Source organism: Monodelphis domestica, chromosome 8 (genome assembly GCF_027887165.1).
Source record: "Monodelphis domestica isolate mMonDom1 chromosome 8, mMonDom1.pri, whole genome shotgun sequence".
In the NCBI taxonomy this organism is placed as follows: domain Eukaryota; kingdom Metazoa; phylum Chordata; class Mammalia; order Didelphimorphia; family Didelphidae; genus Monodelphis; species Monodelphis domestica.
In genome coordinates this window covers 184,260,083-184,278,404 of record NC_077234.1, presented here as the reverse complement: position 1 = coordinate 184,278,404, position 18,322 = coordinate 184,260,083, and the positions used below count along the sequence as shown (strand labels likewise).

The window sequence follows — 18,322 nt, the reverse complement described above, 5'->3', positions numbered from 1 at the left end:
ATATAGTTAGATTCATTCTAGGTCCTCTGCTATATTAAGGATATGATTCTAATAATTCTGGTCAGTCATGATCTTTCAGCATATCTCCTGTCTGTTCTCTAGAACAAGTGAAAAATTGTTTTTAGATCACCCCCTATATTTGGGATAGTTTTGGAACTGCCTTAAAACATTAGTGAGACTTTTCTAGGACATAGAAAAGATTATGAGAGATTTATACAAGTCATAGCTTTTCACCACGGAACTATTTGAAGAAGTAAAGAAATTTTCTGTTTGTTGAATGAAAAGAAAAACCTAGTCACATATGTATATGTGGGTCTAGTAACATAGTGAAATAACTAAAAGTAAATATAAATCATCAGCATCACAGTGATGAGATTATTAATAGGAAAAATAGTTATAAAAATGAATTGCAATACATATGAATGCTTTATTTTTTCCTTTAATTTTTCTAACATTTCAGTTGTTCGACAAAGAAGGGAAGCAGATGCTGCATTATTTTCAGAACTCCACAGGAAACTCCATTCACAGGTATAATATGAATTATATGAAAGCTATTTAATAATAAAGATGGTAGTGGTATAAAATCAGTTTTTCTGGTATCACATTAGCCACATTTGTATTGGGTAATGACTTTTAATTTTAGATTGTGGTTTATTAAGAGCCATGGACTGGCTTTGGGAATCTTTTGTCATCTTATATGTCTTGAGTGGGGAGCTTTACTGTAGTATAAGTACATATGTACTTTATTTGGGTATAATGCTAAATTGCTTCTAGTATGAAAGGAAAGTCACTACCTTGGATATAAAATATGGAATAAATTAGTAGTATTTATATACTTAGTTTGTGTACAATTGCTTGAAACCATTATAGGAAGGAAGGAGATGGGCAAAAAGGTTTACTTATTCATATTCATAAAAGCTTATCTGTCTAACTGTACTTTTAAAAAAGTATAATGGACCACAAAATGTATTGATATATTGATTTAAATTTTTAAAATCTCTTGGTTTTATGCTTTTTATTAGATATATTGTTTATTCCTAAAAGTTAAAAGTTTCTTACCTTAAATTTTTTAATTAAAAAATCTACCACTTTATAGATTGAAATAAATGCAGAATCGTAAAATTGGCTCCTTAAAAGAGGAGCTTCCTTAAATTGGTTTCCATTTGTTTCCTAAAATATCATAATTATTATTGTTTTTTCTCTCTCATTTTTAGATGCTCATTAATGTGGGATTATTATACAAGATACTTTTTTGTTTCTTTTATCAACTCCAAATTTTCCTTTCTTTGAACTTTTAATATTTCTCTCATATTAAAAAAATGTTCAGTCCTTATTAAAGATGCTTATATGTATGATTGTGTTCCAAAATTTCTTCATGTTCATTTAACAAAATCATTGAATTGAGGCCAAGATGATAAATAACTAAAAATGTTCAACTTACTTTTTTTCAGAGATTATTCATCTCTGAGATTTGGCTTAAATAGACTAGTTTTTCAATTCTATTTAATCGATGATTAAACTGAACTCCCAAGACTAATGGGTTGGCTATCCATGCCACCATGTTGTCAATGTCATTAGTTCTTTGAATTAAATTTGAACTAGATTTGAAAGATATTATTTCCATTTACAGAAGTGAGAATTATCTGCTATGGTGGTCATGAGACTTCTGGCCATACTTTATTTGAGTAAGAAACTCTAATAATTTTCTATTTAATAAATTCAATTCAAATTTTAAAAATTGAGTGTTTACTTTCTATAAAGCAGTATTATAGTCACTTGGAACACAAAGACAATAGTGAAACAATCCTTTACCATCATGGAGCATATATTCTACTGGGGAGAATCTTATACATCTCTCTTTTTGGTTTATCAGTATTAGAACTTTTAATATAAATTTTTATTCTCCTTTTGTCTTTATTTGGGAGGCAAAAAATGAGAATCTTTTCTATATTTATTTATGTGGTTAATATTGCAATCTATTTCAAAATATTGTCTCATCTGCTTTTCTTGCTTCTTTCTTCATTTAAAAAATTTATCATGAGTCCTCACTAGCCGAGTGAGTATGTGTGTTTGAGTCATATACTGAACATTTCCTACTTGAAATGAGTTGTGTTTTAAAAGTTAAAATTTAAGTCTCAAGAAGTTTAGAACTTATTTTTTTCTCCTTCCAAGAACAGTGTAAAGCATGGTAATGGTGTTTCTGGATTCATAAAAAGCTTATACCCATATTGTGCTTGAAATGTTACACACTTGCCAAAAAAAAGAGGAGAAAACCATACTATTTCTAAACTAGAAATTAGACAATATTAAAATAAAAATTAAGAAATACATTTTCTAACTTCATAAAATTTACAAAAATCTGTATAATCAAACTTACTTTAACCTGGGGCACACGAACTTAAAATTTTTTTTGGCTAACTGTTTTCATATATAAATAATTGTTTTTTTGTTTATAATCTTATATCTTTTGTTTTGTGTATTTAAAAACACCTGGTGAAGGGGGTCAATAGGCTTCTCTATTCTCTAGGGGTGTGTGTGTGTGTGTGTGTGTGTGTGTGTGTGTGTGTGTGTGTGTGTGTGTGAATATCTTTGACCCACACACAATAAATTAAGAACCCTTATTCTTAAATCCCATTTCTCTTCTTTCTCCCTTTGTCAGCTGGTGCTATATATATGGTTAGTAGGAGTCTATCATTTGTTACTCTTGAGACTGTTGGCATTGCTTTGGACCTGGCTGGTATTTGAGTTTACTAAGAGGTTGTGACCTGCATTGTGGGAGGAAACTCCTCCAAAAATAAATTTACAAATGCATTTGAGTGCTTGAGAGAGTGTATTAAATATTGTTGGCATTTCGTTTCAGAGAAGATGAATCTTTGACATCTCAATGAGCTGGCTTAGCAGATTATATCAATATTTGCTTTCACTTGTTGATAGATTCAGCATTTGAACTCATAAGAATATGGATATGAATATATAAGAATCATTAAATTTACTGTGCCTATATGTGCCCACTCCTAATCTGAAAATCACTTTTTACCTTGTTTAATAGCCTCTATAACTGAAGGAAAAATATTTGGAAAACTGTTGATGGTGGAACTTGCCTCTCTGGGAAAATAATAGTGACCATTTCTAACTGTCTATCTGCTATTCCTTCCCCATTTTTTATATTATTAGCTTTATATTTTGGGGAGTGTATAAAAGATTTCAATGTGAAAATAAAAATTCATACTTGATATACCATTAATATTTTATGTTCCTGTCTTCCATATGACCCTATAACTTAGTGATGATCTAAATTTTTTGCTTTTGACACCTTACACAATCTTTCCTATATTCTAAAGTAAAAGTGTCAACCACTTGACCTGCTACTATGCATATAATTTACTGAGTGCAACTATAAGCAGATTTAAATGTAATTGAGAAACATTTAACAAAATAAAAATACAGTAAAATATGGTTAATGTTTATAAGTGTTTTCCTAAATCAGGTTTTGGCCAACAGGAATCCTTATATATTGTTTAGTGACCTTTGTTTCTATTTGAGTTTGACATTAAGTGCTCCAAATTGTTTTTTTTCACATAGTGTATTATTTTCTCTTCCTTCTACACAAATAAAAATTCCTCCGATCTCAGTTAATTATTTTTAAAAAGACAGTTTAATGAGTACTTGCACTGAATTTGAAATCAAGAGACCAGAGGTCTAATTCTGTTTTTGCCAATAACTAGCTCTATTGTTTTGGATAAATTTTTTAACCTCTTTGAGTATTAAATCTTATTTATAACATTGGGGAGGGCTTGGTTGAAGTAGATGCTCTCTAAAGTTTTTTCTGTTTTTTAAATTAAATGATTTAGTGACTGAAAACTGAATGACTAAAAGTCAACAACCCTTGTAGGAGATATTTCAGTTTTCAAAAGATGTTTATTGACCCAAATTAATCTCTGATAAAATTTCTAATTATTTTAAAAATCAAGTGAGGTGAAAATGTTAAATCAATAATTGAAGTTTTTTGGTGGGTTAGGATTCTCTTAAGTAGGCAGGTTGGCCAGCCCTGCCTGGAAATCTTAAAGAGCTTGACTAAAGATGCTACTTCTCACAGCTTCTTTTATTTCTGAACCAAAATATTTTCCCCAAACTTACAGTATTAAAAAACAACAACACAATAATTTCCAGAAAGGTGGGAGCAAGTTTTTTCTGTTTAAAGACATGATTTGTAAATTGAAGTGTATGGAATTTAGGTATTTCTGAGTATCATACCATATGTATAAATGCTAATGATAAACCAAATTGCTTTTGGTTTTTCTTTCAGCTTTACATTTAATATGGAAAGGTAGAGATGAAGTCTTATTTAACTCATCTCTGAAATTATTATATAAATTGTGATACTTATTTCAAGTTTTTCAATTCATTTACATAATTTCATATTTATTTTCATAATTTCATAATTATTTCAATTAATTCAATTCAATATTCCCTTTATATCAAATATTCCCCATTTTATCATTTATTACAGTGGCTTTCCAAACTCCATGGAATTTGTGTGAAAGTGATGTCAAATATATCTTTTCTTATTTTATTTTTTGAAGTGCATTTAATTTCTTAAGTATATCCATGTAATCCAACTGAAAATTTTTATAGTTAATTATTATGTAGAATATGATGCAACAAATAACTAATTGATTAGTTGATTAAATTCTGAAAATTTTTTAAAATTTAAGAATAATATGATGAATAAATTATTTTTTAAGTAATATAGTTACCATAGATTTAAAGTCATTCAGAAATTTTATTTTTTTGGCTCTCATAAACTTTTGACTTCTTATCATCCAATTAACTTGGAAATAATATTTTCAGTTCAGTTCTTAGCTTCTTTCTACCCTTCACCCTGTAATCCCCTCTCAGATTTCTTAACAATTTTTGTGTAATGCCAGGGCCCTTTTGAATGGTAATAGCATGGTATCATTCTTTTATTTAGTGTGGATGCTAGGAATTTTGTGCCTGGTTTTTACCATATTGTATTGGCTAAGTAACATTCTGGGAAGTGGGATGATTATTAAATATGGGCAAATATTCAGGCTATTATAAACTATAAGAAAATTGGAAGGGAAGAGTAAGGAAAGATAGACAATAATGTGTCTAGTTTGTCAGTTATATGCTATTTCTGTCCCAATGCTGTAGTACCACTTAGAGGACCCTTGAGTTAAGTGTCCCTAGACCGTACCATTTTTATAAGCTTTCAGAGGACCTGAATTTGAATCCCTTTAAATATATGATTTGGCATATGATTAATATATTCACATGATATGTAATTCATTGCTTTTTCAACATAATTTTTCTGGCCGTGTATATAGTACACATTTTTAGTAATATAAATCCCAGGATCCTAGACTTTGGAAGGGATTTACTTATTATTTCCATTGTAAATTTAAGTAATTTTAACACTGGAAATTTTAGGTAAAGGTATTTTTGCTAAAAGAGATATAAATGGAAGTTCTTTTTGTGTTAGAAAAGAATCAGAAACTGATGGGATTTCTATCAGTTGTGATTGGCTGAATAAATTGTAGTATGTGATTATAATGGAATGTGCTACTTAAGAAATGATGTGCAAGAGGGTCACAAAAAAATCTGGTCTTATATGAAGTGATGAAAAGTCAAGTAAGCAGAACCAGCAGAACATTGTACACATTAATAGCAATAATGTATGATGATCAACTGTGAATGACAACTATTATCAACAATGCAAGAATCCAAGGCAACTACAAAGGATGCATGATGAAAAAGGCTGTCCATTACCATAGAAGAACTGATGGAGGCTGAATGCAGATTGAAGCATACCATTCTTCACTTTATTTTATTCATGAATGTTTTCCCTAGTATAAGGAAAGTATCTTCTTTCACAACATGATAAATAGGGAAATATATATTTCATGATAGCACATGTATAACCTATATCAGATTACCTGCTGCCTTGGAGAGGGGGGAGGAGTTACAGGGAGGGAGAGAACCTGGATCACAAAAATATTATTAAAATCTATGTACATGTACTCTGTAAAAAAAAAAAGAAAATGCAATTAATTAAACTTCTAAATGTTAACATTTAACATATAACTTCATGTTGATTCAAGCCTAATATGATTATTTCTGCATATGGTACAGATTAAAGTAAACACAAGAAACTACTTTGATTTTGCTACATTAATTTGATGAGAAGGCACATATCACAGTTTTATATTTGAAATAATTTTATATATATATTTCTATAACTAGTAGTTGTATAAAGTTATTTGTGTTCATAATGGGGGTTTACTATTCAGAGAATCTTAGTAAAGATTTTTTAAAAATGGAAAGCTATCTAATTTATAACTTGTTAAAATATTGATTTTAATATCATAAAATTTCCTTTAATCAGTCCATCACTCAGGATTTATTAAGGGCTTTGTTCTAGATGACTGTGCTAGACAGTGGTAATTCAAAAATGGAACAATCCTTGTTCTCAAAAAGTTAACTTTTTATCAGAGGATGTACCATGTATACACATGGATATATTAAGTATGCATATTTGTAGGCAAAGAAATATAAATTAATTTTTGCAATATTGATATTAATAAAAGTGATAATTAAAGAATATTGTTAATAAACTTTTTTGAGTAGAGGTATGAAGAGCTAGGTAGGGATCAGAAAAGGCCTCATATAAATGGGTGACATTGAAAGAAATTAGGCATTTAGAATAGAAGAAGTAAGCAAATAGTAGAAACAAGCAAAGAGTAGAATCCAGGCATGGTGGAAGTCAATTTGTGCAAAGACTCAAAAGATATATTAATGTTAAATAACAAAAAAGACCAGTTTGGCCTGACTGTAGATGTGTTGAAGGGAAATAATAAAGCTGAAAAGGTAGGTTAAGAGTCAAGCTGCAAATGGCTCTAAATACCAAAAGGAATTTATGTTTGATTATAGAGGTAATAGAGAACTGATAGAGTTCATTGAGTAGGCAGTGACATCATGTATGTGCTTTAGGAATATCACTTTAGCAACTGTATAAAACAGCTGGATTGGAAAGGGAAAAAACTTGAGATGGAAGATGAATTAGGAGACTGTTGAAATTATCTTGTCAATCAATGATTACTTATTTATTAAAATACCCTGTACTTTCAATTGTAGAATAAATACTAAGTATTAGCTTCAAGGCAGAAGGGCATGGCATGGGAGGGTTTTAGTATCTTGCTCACAGTTCCACAGCTAGGAAGTATCTGAGATCAGATTTGAGCTCAAGACCTCCTATCTTCAGGACTGTCTTTCTATCTACTGTGTCACCTAAACACTGCTATGTTCCAGACATTTTGCTAGGTTCTTAGCCTATAAGTGCAAAGAACGAAAGTTTGTTTGCAAGGAGCTTACATCCTAAATATAGCAAGTACATTTATAAATAAGTGAAACACAAAAAGAAATGAAACCTATCATAACTTAGCTCTCTATTTACTTTTCTACATATTCTTACTGATCATCCCTATGCTTATAATTCTCTTCTTCCTCATATTTGCCCCTTCAACTTCATTGTCTTCCTTCAAGTTCCATCTAACATTGTTTTCTACAAGAAACCTTTCCTGATCTCTTAATTGTAGTACTTTATGTCTCTATTTTATCTTGTATATAATTTGTTTGTATATAGGTTTTTGCATATTATCTCCCCCATTAGTCTGAGAAAATGGAGTCAGTGAGTATAGGTGGCTTTTTACAGGAGTTGTGCCATGGAAGAGAGGAGAGCTAGAGGAGGATAACTTGAGGTAATGGTAATCAGTCAACAAGCACCTATTTTGTGCCATACACTTTACTGACGGCTAATAGTAGAATCAAACAATATTTCTTTTTAGAACGGAGTAGCCTTAGGTGTATTTGTAGGCATAAAGAATAGACTAGCATATAGGGAGAAATTAAAAATTAGAGGAGAAGGCATGATATTGGAGCAGTTTATCAGATGAGATGGGAGAAGATTGAGATCAAGGGTATCAATATAGAAATTGGCTTTGGCAAGAAGGGCAGTCTTTTATCAGGGATTAGATAGGGGATGATATCAGAGAGTTCTGAGATGTAGAGTAGGTAATTAAGGGGGGAATACAAGGTAAATATTTTCTCAATAAAGTATGAAGCTAGGTGTTCTGTTGAAATAGTTTTGAGGAAGGGGGTATGGGAAACTTGAAGAAAGAGAAAGTTTGTGTTTGATATGATAGAAAATTAATTAGGAAGAAGTAAAAGATTACCTTGGTGCCATGAAGACTCAGATAGAAATGAGAAAAAACATATTTGTAGTACACCTTTTCCATGGTTATCTTATGTGTCTTCATCCAGCAGCATTCAGCAGTATGTGTGTATGACTGGAGGATGCAGATGATAGAAATAATTTGGGATTGGAATTTCCTAAGATATGAACAAAGGGAGGCCAAGGAGGCAAGGTATTTAAGAGTAGAAGACAGTAATGTTGAAATGGTTAACCATAAGGTCAAGAGCGAGAAGAGGGTGACTACAGAGCAGATGTAATATAACTTGGGAGAATACTGAGAGGTGGAAGGCAAAGGTGAAGAATAGGTTTAGAATGGGTGAGGCACAGGGAGAAATGAAATATGTTATGGACTGATCAAGAAATTTCTGAATTTTTGAACATGGAGTTGAAACACATCATTAGGTGGTGGTGAGATCAAGGATGAGACTGATCCTATAAGTCAGATGGAGTTAAAGTATTGGTCATGACAGTCAGGGGGTGAGACTGGGTGTTTGAAGGAACTTCAGTGTGTATACTGAATTCTAGTTAAAGAGCAGGGATTGAGATGTAGAGGCAGACTGGAATCATTCAGGTACAGAACTTGGGGAGAATGGAAGGGAAATGAACCTTGATGATTGTAAATAATTTCCAGTAAGATCTAGATTGAATAATAGATCTGGATGGGGTGAACCCCAGAGGAAGAGAGGCTGTCAAGTGATGATGACAAGAGGAAAAGGTGGGGAATGAGGAATATGCTTTTTCTAGCACCAGTGTTTCAGGGATCATTAGAAAGAAAGTATTAGAAAGGATAATAAAAGATATGTCTTCTTAGGGTAGTCAGGTCTCTGAGTAGAAGATAGAAGGAACATGAAAGAGGTCTAGATGAAGGAAAGCTTGCTTATGATAAAACAGGGATTCCAGAGACCACAATGGAAGGAAGGGCAGTTTAATTCAAACATGTCAAATATAGGACTGAAGTAGATAGAATGGGAAATTGTGGCAAAGAAGTGGGATAGTTTTTTTTTTTTTTTGCGTAGGCAGGCAAAGATCACAGGAATTACAATAATGAGAGGTGAGAATTTACTAGCCATAGAGAATGTAGCATCTTTATGCTTGATGCAGAGAAAAACTTCCTATTTAGAGCTAGATAAAAGTGGAATGAATTGACTTGATTATCTTATTGGAGGTTTTAAAGAGAAAACTGAATGAGTACTTGTGAGACTTGTTATAGTAGGTATTCCTTTTGTGTTTAGGTTGCACTGAAGTCTCTTATCTATAACTTTCAAATTCTGTGATTTTTTTATTCCTTTAAATAGTGTTTGTAGTATATTGCTATAAATAGCATTCTTAATACATTATTTACAAAAAATATATTTATATTGCGACTCTTCAAAGACACAAAATTCTCAGGAAGCTAAATGAATTTTCAGATCCTTTGCATGGCATTGCAAGATAATTCAAACCTATCATGGTGCTGGTTAAGAAAAAAAATTGGAATATAATAATATTTTATTTTATTTATTTTTTTCAAATAGACATTTATTTCAACTCCACAAGACAAACCCAAGAAACACATAAACAAAACAGCTCCCAAGAGCATTCCCCTAAAACAAACCAAACTAATCTAACAGAATAATTGCATCTATGAGTCTGTTGCCTTTTCCCTTAGTAATTTACTATCTATTAAAGAAAAGGGAATGAAGAATTTTTGCTTTAGTAAACTACTAAAGTACACTAAAAGTATCCATTGTTTTTGACTGAGTTTTGGTGCCACTTAATGTTGTCTTAACTGACATAGATATAGTCATCCTTTGGTCTTCTTTAATCTGCATCATTTCATACTGTTCTTCTCAAGCTTTTCTGAAATGTTCTTTACAGTGTAATAAGATTCCATGTAATAATATTTTAAGCCCAAAGCATATATAAGGGTTTATCTCTTCATTTAACCCAGTATTTAAAAATATTTGTGGCATTATTTTATAAATTGTTCCTTGACAGCATTTCCCCCCTCATCTTTATTTTTAAACTATTTCTCATTGAGAAATAGGATTTTTAATAGAATTTAGCCGCAATATACTTTTAAAAAATTTCTTATTCATATATTTTATTTTTATATCAACTGAATTTCTCTATGTATATCCCCTTTCCTCTTCTCATAGAGCCATCTCTTCCAACAAAGAATTAAAAAAAGAGAAAACAGTTCAGCAAAACCTCTCAACACATTGAAAAAGTTTTAGATTATCTGTAGTATTCCAAATCCAGTCTTCCAGGTTTACATTGAAGGGACAAAATTTGGTAATTATAGTTTTACAGTTTCATGTTTTGCCCCTTTTACATTGTTTTTGTGCAAATTCGCTTCATTTTGTTTACTTAATATCGCATCATTTCAGATATTAGAAATCATTTTACCTTCTATATAGCCATTAAACTAAAAAGTTGGTTTTGCTTTTTAAAAAGAAATTGTCCTTTATAGGAAGGACCTGTTCTTTTTCAAGGCTTTGGCAATCAGTGAAAAAATATTTTTATTACAGAACTTTTGGAGAAAATATCATAAGGATATATGTTAATAATCTTTAAAGGACATTATCTTTAGAAATCTGATAACTCCCATTTCTGGCTAATAAGACATTGAAATATTTAGATGTAATGGCATTGAGTGATTTTATTATGTATTTGGTGGTAATAGCTATTTTTAGGAGTAAGAATTTAGAGGTATAGCAATATGAATGTATGAGGAGATTCATTAAGCAATATTTTAAAAATATTGGTCCTAATTATTTCTCTACAACAGGGAATTTTGAAAAATAAATGGTCAATACTCTACCTCCTGCTTAGCCTCAGTGAAGATCCACGAAAGCAACCAAATAAGGTAAACTATTTTTATTTTAGTCTAGCCACTTGTTGCTTTTTAAAAAACCAATAGGATTTTTTTTTGTATTTGTGTGATGAAAGGGCAAAGGGAAATTATCACACCTTATTTAAAGTAGAGTAAACTTATAAGAAGTGGAGATAGTAAAAACATTAGAAAAGTAGAAAATTTGTCAGTTCATGGAAATTTTGGAAATTTATAACTTAAAAAAATTAAGGCCACCTTTATAATTAGACAGCCAAGTAAAAGTGATAGCATGCTGGACTTGGAGTATTTGAGTTTAAATCCTTACTATGTTACTGGCTAATCACTCAATTACCTCCAGCTTCAATTTCCCCATTTGTAAAATAAGGAAAATAATAGAACTGTATAGCATTGTTATCAAGAGCAAAAGAAATAATGTATATAAAATACATTGTAAACTTTAATGTACTTTATAAAAATCAGATCTTCTTTAAAATTTTTTTTTCAAAATTGACATAATAGCCCTTATCCTTCTTATTCCTTATTTAGAAAGAATTTTAATGGAACCAGAAATTTCCTGGTTAAATGTATAATTAATTCACTGTGTGACATTATAATCTATTTATGAATTACTTATTTTTAATGAATTTGAATTGGATGAGATACTTTTGACCATATAGAATATAAATTAATCTTAAAATCACAGAATTTTAGAGCCATAAGTAACTGTGAGGACATTTAATCAACCTTCATTCTTTTTTTAGTTGAAGAAACTGGCACTCAGAGAGATTAATTACCCAAATTCACAACTGGTAGTCAGTGTCAAAGCTAGCACTATATGACCCTAGATTTCTGATTTTTAACCCAGGCCTTTCAGTTAATTTATGCTTTTCCCCTGTGTCCTGTAGAAGCTATTAGAATATTCAAATAAAACAACTTGGGATTTTGATATTTTTGTAGCATGCAAATTTCACTAGACCATATTAAAAATGGATTATATGTTTTAAATAGATATTATACTTGTTAAACAGATGTTTTCAATATTCAAATATTTGACATTAATAACTATTCAAAGAAATTAAAATGAAAAATCTTGCTAACATTTTACCAATTTTGGTATAATTTACTTGAACTTGATTTACTTTATTAGCAATATGTCCATTCAGGAATGTACTCAAATGGAAAAGAAATGGGAATCTTTTTGTCAGCAAATATTTTGAAGAAAGCACATTACTATGTTCTTAATTAGAATTTTGCTTTTTGTTTTAAGGTTTCTAGTTATGCCACACTATTTGCTCAAGCATTACCAAGAGATGCCCATTCAACTCCATACTATTATGCCAGACCTCAGAGCCTCCCACTGAATTATCAGGATCGGAATACCCAGTCTGCACAAAGTTCTGGCAGTATGGGAAGCAGTGGAATTAGCAGCATAAGCATGTATGCACTGAATGGTCCAACACCAACACCACAGTCTCTCCTTCCAGGGTAAATGCAAAGTTAAACTTCTATTACTAATTGGTGAAAAGAAAATAGGTTTTTCTTTTGTGTTTCTACTCCCATAGTTCTTTCTCTAGATGTGGATAGCGTTCTTTTTCATAAGTTCCAAGGGATTGTTCTTGATCATTGCATTGCTATTAGTAGCAGAGTCCATTACATTTGATCATTCCATATTTCAGTTTCTATGTACAATGTTCTTCTGGTTCTGCTCATTTCACTCTGCATCAGTTCATGGAGGTCTTTCCAGTTCATATAGAAATCAAGTAGTTCATCATTCCTTAAAGCACAATAATATTCCATTATCCTTTTATACCACAATTTGTTCAGCCATTCCCCAATCAAGGGACGTCCTCTCATTTTCCAATTTTTTGCCACCACAAAAAGTGCAGCTATAAATATTTTTGTAAAGACATTTTTTAAAATCTCCTTTGGTTGCAAACCCAGTAGTGGTATAACTGGATCAAAGGGCATGCAATCTTTTAAAGCTATTTAGGCATAATTCCAAATTGCCTTCCAAAGTGGTTGGATCAATTCACAACTCCACCAGCAATGCATTAGTGTCTCAATTTTGCCACATTCCCCCTCCAACATTTATTTTTTTTTATTGTCATATTGTCCAATCTGCTAGGTTTGTGAAGTATTTTGTAATTGTGTTACTGGGTTGTCTTGGCAGGTAGACTCCTAAGTATTTTATATTATCTACATTTATTTTAAATGGAATTTCCATTTATATCTTGCTTCTGGATTTTGTTGGTATATATCAAAATGCTGGTGATTTGTGGGTTTTATCTAGCAACTTGGCTAAAGTTGTTTCATGTAGTTTTTTAGTTGATTCTCTAGGATTCTCTATTCTCATATTATCTGCAAAGAGTGATAGTTCCTCATTCCTCATTGTTTATTCTAATTTCTTAAATTTCTTTTTCTTCACTTATTGCTTTAGCAAGCATTTCTGGTACATTGTTGGATAATAGTGGTGATAATAGGCATCCTTGCTTCACTCCTGATCTTATTGGGAAGGCTTCTAACTTATACCCATTACAGATATGCTTGTTAATGGTTTTAGAAAGAGATTACTTATTTTAAAGAAAACTTATTCCAGTGCTTTCTATTGTTTTTAATAGGAATGAATATTGTAATTTGTTAAAAACTTTTTCTATATCTATTGAGATGATTATGTAATTTTTGTTTTTTTTATTGACATAGCCAATTATGCTGAAGGTTTTTCTAATATTGAACTAGGCTTGCATTCCTAGTATAAATCCCAACTGTTTATAATGTATGATATTTGTGATACATTGCTGTGATTTCCTTGTTACTATTTTGTTTACAATTTTTCATCAGTATTCATTAGAGAAATTTGTCTACAGTTTTCCTTCTCTGATTTTGCTCTTGGTTAGGTATCTGCCATATTTGTATAGTAAAAGAAATTTTCTTCTTTCCCCAATTTTTCCAAATACTTTATACAATATTGCATTTTTCTTTAAATGTCTGATGGAATAAACTTGTAAATCCATCTGATCATGAACATTTTTTTCTTAGGGAATTTACTAATGGCTTGTTCAATTATTTTTTTTTAAGATAGGGTTAGTTATTTATTCTATTTCCTTTTCTCTTAATCTGAGCAGTCTATATTTTTGTAAATTTTTCATTTCATTTACATTGTCAGATTTATTGGCATATAATTGGGCAAAGAAACACCTAATAATTGCTTTAATTTCCTCATTTTTGCTTGTGCATTCACTCATTTTATTTTTGATGCTGGTATTTTTTTCTTTTTATTTAAATCAAATTATTTAGTGATTTATCTATTTTATTTTATTTTTTCCATTAAACCAACTTCTCGTTTTATTTATTAATTCATTCTTTTCACTTTAAATTTTACTCACCTCTGTTCCACTTTGTCAAAGAGGTATAGCCATAATATGTTGGCTCCTTATTAGTAATAAAAAAATATTTCAGGTCACTCTCTTAATGGGATAAGACTTACTATTGGTTATTTTTGTTGTTAAGAATGATTGGGAAGAATTTATTTTAAAAATGTACAAAATGCATGGATTTAAAGTAGACACTATTTGCATTTTAAAATCACAGTATTGCTATGACATATATGATCTGTAATATAATAAAATAATTTTCAAAAATGTTAATTTTGTAGCATTGTATAATCCTTTCTAATTGGTCAAATAATTTTGCATTTTAAGGTATGGTACTTCCTGAGATCTGGTATTTTTATCATTAATATCTGAAAGTCCTCTCTTCCATTAAAAGTCATTTTTTCCTTATAGAATTTTGCACAGTGTTTCAGGAAAAGCTATTCTTGATTATAAACTTATATCTTTTGCTTTTTGGAATATTATGTTTCAAGATATCCCTATTTTAAGAAATTATTTTTTCCATATTCTTCTTTTGTATAAGTGAGTAATCTTTTAAAACCCAAACTACAAAACATAAACCCAGATAAATAATTGAAAAATCATATGCTTTCATCTGTATTTAGTCTCCCAACAGTTCTTTCTCTGGATGTGGTTAACATTCTTTGTCACAAGTCCCTTGGAATTGTCCTGAATTATTGTATTGTTGGGAGAAGATAAGTCTATCACAGTTGATCATTCCATAATGTTGTTATTCTGTACAATGTTTTCCTAGTTCTGATTTTTTTACTCTGCATCAGTCCACGAAGGTCTTTCCAGCTCTTTCTGAAATCATTCTGTTCATCATTCCTTACAACACAATTTTATTGCATCACCATCATATACCACAATTTGTTCAGCCATTCCCCAATTGATGGACATTTCTTGAATTTCCAGTTCTTTGCCACCAGAAAAAGAGTGGCTATAAATATTTTTTGTACAAGTAAATCCTTTCCCCCTTTTTTGATCTTTCTTGGACACAGACCTAGTAGTAGTATTAATGGATTAAAAGGTATGCATTGTTTATAGCTCTTTGGGCATAATTCCATATTGGCTCCCAGACTGGTTGACTTAGTTCACAACTCCATCATCAATGCATTAGTGTCTCAATTTTGCGTCTTTCCTTCCAACATTTATAATTTTCCTTTTCTGTCATACTGGACAATCTGATGGGTGTGTAGTGGTACCTCAGCATTGTTTTAATTTGCATTTATCTATTTAAGACGGGTTTAGAACATTTTTTCATATGATTATTGATATCTTTGACTTCATCTGAAAGCTAAATTATTTATTCATTTCCTTTGAACATTTATCAATTGAGGAATGACTCATATTCTTATAAATTTGATTTCATTCTTTACTAAGTGAGTTATTCTCATTTAGAGTAGAGGCTTCTAGGTCTTGTGGGAACCTGATTATTATTGTTTGGTGTTTGGCCTGTTTCTTTTTGGATATTTGTAGTATTTTCTCTTTGACCTGAAAGTCTGTTGTTTCAGACCAATGATCAACCATATTTTCAAATGATGAAGTATGTTATCTACCTCCTCACAGAGGTGATGGGTACACAGTGCAGAAAAAAACTTCTTTTTGGATGTGGCCTTTATGTGGATTCATTTTCCTTCCCTATCCTTATTAACAAAAAGTTTTTTCCCTCTTATATTTAAATTGAGAGAATAGTGTTGGTGGGAGATAAGGGTTAATCATAGTGATGACAAAAAAATCACTATAACATTTTAAAAAATGTTCATATGGAAGTTAATTAGGAAATATAGAGAAGCAGAGCAGTTTTGAAAATCACATGTAGAATTTATAATACTTTAAAAAGTAAGCATTACAGAAAAGAAAATCATGGTTTTGTACTTTGACTTCTTTTTTGTGTTCCATGTGTATGGAGATGAACTTCTTGGTTGTTTAAGTTCTTAATGAAAATTAAAAATAAAAAAGAATTTCAAAACCTCCCAAACAAGATAGCTGAGACGTGCAGTAAACATTTATTAAATGTCTACTATGTTCCAGGCACTATGTTAAGTGCTGGATAGGCATGAAATAGTAATGGATTTACCTTATTCTTTTTTTCTTTATGTGAACACAGGCAAATGAGTAATAGGGAAAAATACTGTTAACTGCAAAGGTACAAATGGTGAGCAAAGTCTATCAGCAATATAATTTTCACATATAGGTACAGAATAGATTTCTCTTTTTAAAGTAAATAACTGTTTATCCTTTGTGCATGAGATAATTTTGCAAGTTGAATATTTGGCTCAACATCAGAATATCCTTTCAGCAACAACTTGTTATGTACCTAATTTGAGCAACTGCTATGCCATTTATTGGAGGAGATACTGAGATAATTGAAGCATGTTCTCCTCTTATGGAACTTATGTGTAGAACTCTTAGTATTGGTGTCTATTATGGTCTTAGGTTGGGAGTCTTGTCAAAGGTAACTCCCTCTGTTTTCTTCAATTTGACAAATTCCAAGGAAGTTTAATAATTTTTACTCTATTTATTTAGCACATTTCTTGGTTAGTTTTAAATGTAAAATGTTTTTCAACTTTTTAGACAGTCTTATCAAGCTACAGGAGTTGGAGATTGCTTTCGACAACAATTGGGATCACGTCTTGCATGGACATTAACTGCAAATCAGCCTTCTTTACAAACTGCTACCTCAAAAGGCTTGCCAAATACTGTTTCTCGTAATGTGACTAGATTAAGAAGAGATGCAGATACAAGTGGTGAGTAAGAATATATTGTTATAACATTGCTAAACCTCCAGTTAGTTGCTAAGTCATGGTGATCTAAATCATTACTAAAGCATAAATGTGACCTTAAAAATGGAATAATGGATGCCATATACTTCTCAAAGATTAACCTTTATATCATGCAAATGCTCTAGGTGTTACTTAGGATTGTCTAGAATGTAAGAATGTAAGGCTGCCTGTCAGAAATTTTAGGACTCAGAGAATCTAACCCTGTTTTGGAAAGTCACCAGTATCTACTCAGAATCCTCTTGTTTTGTTGTCCTTAATCTGCTCACAATAGAAAGATTATTTCAAATCAGAGCAGAGGTTGCACATTCAGTTTCTTAGACTCAATAATCATACTTTGCTGCTGTTTTGTTTTTTTTTCTGTTTGGAGATTCATGTCTTTTTCTCATTCTCTCAGTATGAACTCTGTCCTCTACTTATTTCCTCATTAAATACTTGAAATTTAAAAATCAGATCTTTGCTTAATTGCTCAGACCCTGTTTCTCTCTGTGCCTTCTTATTCAGCTTCATCCTCTGAACTCTGAAAGTATTCCACTTACAGAACCTACAAACCTCTTTCTTGTCTTCCTAATTTGGCCCTGACCTTGGCTTCAGCTTCAGGAATCATAATTGCAACCCCATTTTTATTCAACCTGCCCTTCAGTTATTGGTTTTCTTAGTCTGTGCCCTGCTCTGCCTACTTTGTTTCTTAGTCCAGCTCTCAGTTATGCAATCATTTAATGACCTTTTATTATTTATTATATTTATTAGTTCATAAAAATTAACATATTTATTATTATTATTATATTTAAATGCTTATATGTGGGATATTGTGCTTTGTGCTAAGAGATATAAAGAGTAGGTAAGGCATGATCCTTGCATACACAAATAAGACATAGACACATATATTTACTTTATATCAAATATTTCAAGGGTAAATGTGGATACATTTTGACTAATTTAAATTATAGCCTCCAAACAGTTTTTATGCCACTTTTGTGAGTGATTCATGAAGAAAAAAATAGTCAAGATTTGTTGGGATTTGGACCAAGATTGCCTTATTACAAATCCAGGTCTTTCCCTT

General features: G+C 31.0%; 1 protein-coding gene across 3 annotated transcripts in view; it reads left to right on the top strand.

Moving 5' to 3' along the window:
- The window catches only part of TUBGCP3 (tubulin gamma complex associated protein 3), a 160,238-nt gene that overhangs the window by 44,375 nt on the left and 97,541 nt on the right, over positions 1-18,322 (top strand). For 2 of the 3 annotated variants that reach the window (XM_056807509.1, XM_007501273.3), the window contains exons 3-6: positions 461-528; positions 11,043-11,120; positions 12,355-12,572; positions 17,054-17,226. In XM_056807509.1, coding sequence (XP_056663487.1) covers positions 461-528; positions 11,043-11,120; positions 12,355-12,572; positions 17,054-17,226 — 537 coding nt within the window. The remainder of the gene's footprint in view (positions 1-460; positions 529-11,042; positions 11,121-12,354; positions 12,573-17,053; positions 17,227-18,322) is intronic. The other variant, XM_056807510.1, reaches the window with a different exon arrangement.